The 2,851-nt window shown below is 26.4% G+C and overlaps 1 protein-coding gene across 1 annotated transcript in view; it reads right to left on the bottom strand.

The window, feature by feature from the left end:
• The window catches only part of LOC122515030 (neuroligin-1-like), a gene marked incomplete at both ends in the record, with an annotated part of 6,957 nt that extends 4,140 nt beyond the window's left edge, over positions 1-2,817 (bottom strand). The window contains 2 exon segments of the mRNA XM_043632161.1: positions 1,373-1,519; positions 2,561-2,817. Of these exon segments, the coding sequence (XP_043488096.1) occupies positions 1,373-1,519; positions 2,561-2,817 (404 nt within the window).
• Positions 2,818-2,851: the final 34 nt, after the last annotated feature.

The following is a 2,851-nucleotide window of genomic DNA, read 5'->3' as shown; positions in this document are numbered from 1 at the left end:
AACCCTCCCCCACCACCTCATTTTCATTCCCTTATTCTCATTCAATTGGTCAATCAATTTCCTTTCATTTGAAAATAATATTTTTTCCCGATATAGAAATTTAATACGATTACCATATGCTTCACGATTATAAAAAGTTATTTTCTCTTTATCCACCCCCGTCGATATATATGAAAATTCAACCTAAAAGTGTCATATGTCAGCTGGTTACGAGATTTCATTTTTCCGAATCGAATTCGCGTCCGATTAAACGCAGTTCGATGGTAATGGAACGAGAAAGAGAATAACGAGGGGTGAGTGGGCGATTGGGTGGGGTGGTTACTCAATGTAGGGGGTGGAACTGGTGCAGAACGTTTCTCATTTGAAACATGAAAGGTAACAGGAAGAATCGATCTTTCCTTCATAGTTGTGTTTGCCATACATACTACAATTCCAAATTTATTTCATCGATAATTAGTCATAACAAATTAGTATTAAAATCGATTAACGTGAAAACATATTACAATAGATTTTGTAAAACAAGGTTTATGTATTCCTTTTTTTTCTTCCTTTGAAATCTACAATAACGAAAGATTATCGTATTTAGTAATTCGATTTTTATTTATTCGTTCATACAATTCAACGTGAATTTTTCCATATTGGTATAATATATATATCCTATGGTGTATTATATATCATCGATGTATTTAATTAATCGTGTAATTGAATGAAGAATGAAATGTAATAGAATATTGTAAAATAATAATTAAATTTATACGAAATTATATTATGTATGTATGTGTATGTATATAGGTTGACGATTAAAAGTTTAGATATTTCAAGATACGGATTATTTTCTAAGGTAGAAAAAGATATTATTAATTTAACTGATTTTTTATATTGTCCAGAAAATTATTTTAAAATTATTTATTTTATTATGTTTTTTAATATTATTAAATTATTTACGAATTTATTAAAATTATTATTTTATTATTTTATTATATATAATATTATTATATTAAAATTATATTTATTAATTATTATTAAATATTTGTATCTCGATTAACGAATATATATTTTTATTATCGATAAAAATCAACGACAGGATTGCATACATTTAACTGAAATAATATTAACAATATATATTTATATATATAAATCTTTTATATATATATAAATTATTAATAATTTAATTTAATTTTTATTATATTAATTTTTTATATTATTATATAATATATATCTTATATATATATATAATTTATTTTTATATTTTTATAATATATAATATAATTTTAATTAATATATTAAATTATATTAACAATAGTATACCTCTGACTTTAAATTTAGGGCTGAGAGAAAATTTGAAATTAAAGATAAGATAATTGATATTTACCTGTAAATCCTGGTCGGTTAAATTTAACCAAGCTTCGTCGGACGTTAAACCGAGTAAAAGATCCCGATCACCGAAATTGGCAAATTCCGCACCGGGTCCTGGAACTAGGGGCATCAATCCCGCGGAAGAGGCAGTGGGCTGAAAGTTCTAACAAAGTTTTCCCCACCCCCCAATTTCCATTTTGCGGTATATTAATAATATTACGTGTTTAATCAAATATACAATATTGTTTTTCTTATTCATTCCTTTTTTTTTTCATTTTTCTATCGCGAGGAATGTTGTTGAAGATTATTCAATAGATTATTAAAGTAAGGTGCAATTTAGGATAGATGAAATACTTGTTTAATATTTATAAACCTCAATACTCTGCTACGCTTCGAATCTCAGATCAACCAATGATTAAATATTTTCTTTTTTCTTTTTGTTTTAAATAAACAATTTTCAATATTTCTGATATAAAATTTGAGATGAAATTCTTGAATCCCTTTTTTTAGATAGAATTACTTATCAAAGATATTTCACTAATTAATTATCTAATAATATAAGAAATGATTCATTTATATTAGATTTACAAGTATAAAATTTGTAATGTGTGTCATTTTGTCAATTTTATTTTTCTACATATTTCATACTTAAAATAATCCAATACTAAGTGTACCATTGGGCCAATCAAATTATAACTTAATCAAATATATTTTCTAGATTTTTTTCATTTGAACTTGCGAATAAAACGTAGATATATGAATATTGATTAAATCAAAATATACTAAACGTATCATTGGGTCAATCAAATTATTATTTAATCTCAAATATATTTTCTAGACTTTTTTTCATTTGAACTTACGAATAAAATTTAGATATAAATATTGGTTAAATCAAAATATACTAAACGTATCATTGAGCCAATCAAATTGTAATTTAATTTCAAATATATTTTCTAGACTTTTTTTCATTTGAACTTACGAATAGAATTTAGATATATGAATATTGGTTAAATCAAAATATACTAAACGTATCATTGGGCCAATCAAAATATACTAAACGTATCATTGGGCCAATCAAATTATAACTTAACCTCAAATATATTTTCTAGACTTTTTTTCATTTGAATTTACGAATAAAATTTAAATATGAATATTGGTTGAATGAAAAAATATTAGATAAATAACGTGGGTATAAATTACGAACCTGGTTTATCGGATGCGGGAGGACGGCTCCGTCGACGAACGGTGCAAAACCGAAAGTGAATCTTGGGGGATCAAGTTTAACTTCTAAAAGAGAATCTAGGCTTCGCAAACGTAGACACGGTGCAATGTCGTCTGCTTCGTCGACGAATGAACATCTGGTTTGATCAGCAACGTGACGTTTCACCGTCAACGGGTCCTTTTGTATTGCCCATGGTGAAAGGGCCGAACCACCGAGTAGTATCACTCTCTCGACCAATTCTACAAATTTCTTTATTCTTTTTCATCTTCATAA

The sequence above is a fragment of the Polistes fuscatus genome, unplaced genomic scaffold (assembly GCF_010416935.1).
Source record: "Polistes fuscatus isolate 324 unplaced genomic scaffold, CU_Pfus_HIC Scaffold162, whole genome shotgun sequence".
In the NCBI taxonomy this organism is placed as follows: Eukaryota; Metazoa; Arthropoda; class Insecta; order Hymenoptera; family Vespidae; genus Polistes; species Polistes fuscatus.
The sequence above is the reverse complement of the archived record's forward strand: the minus strand, read 5'-3'. Positions and strand labels throughout refer to the sequence as shown.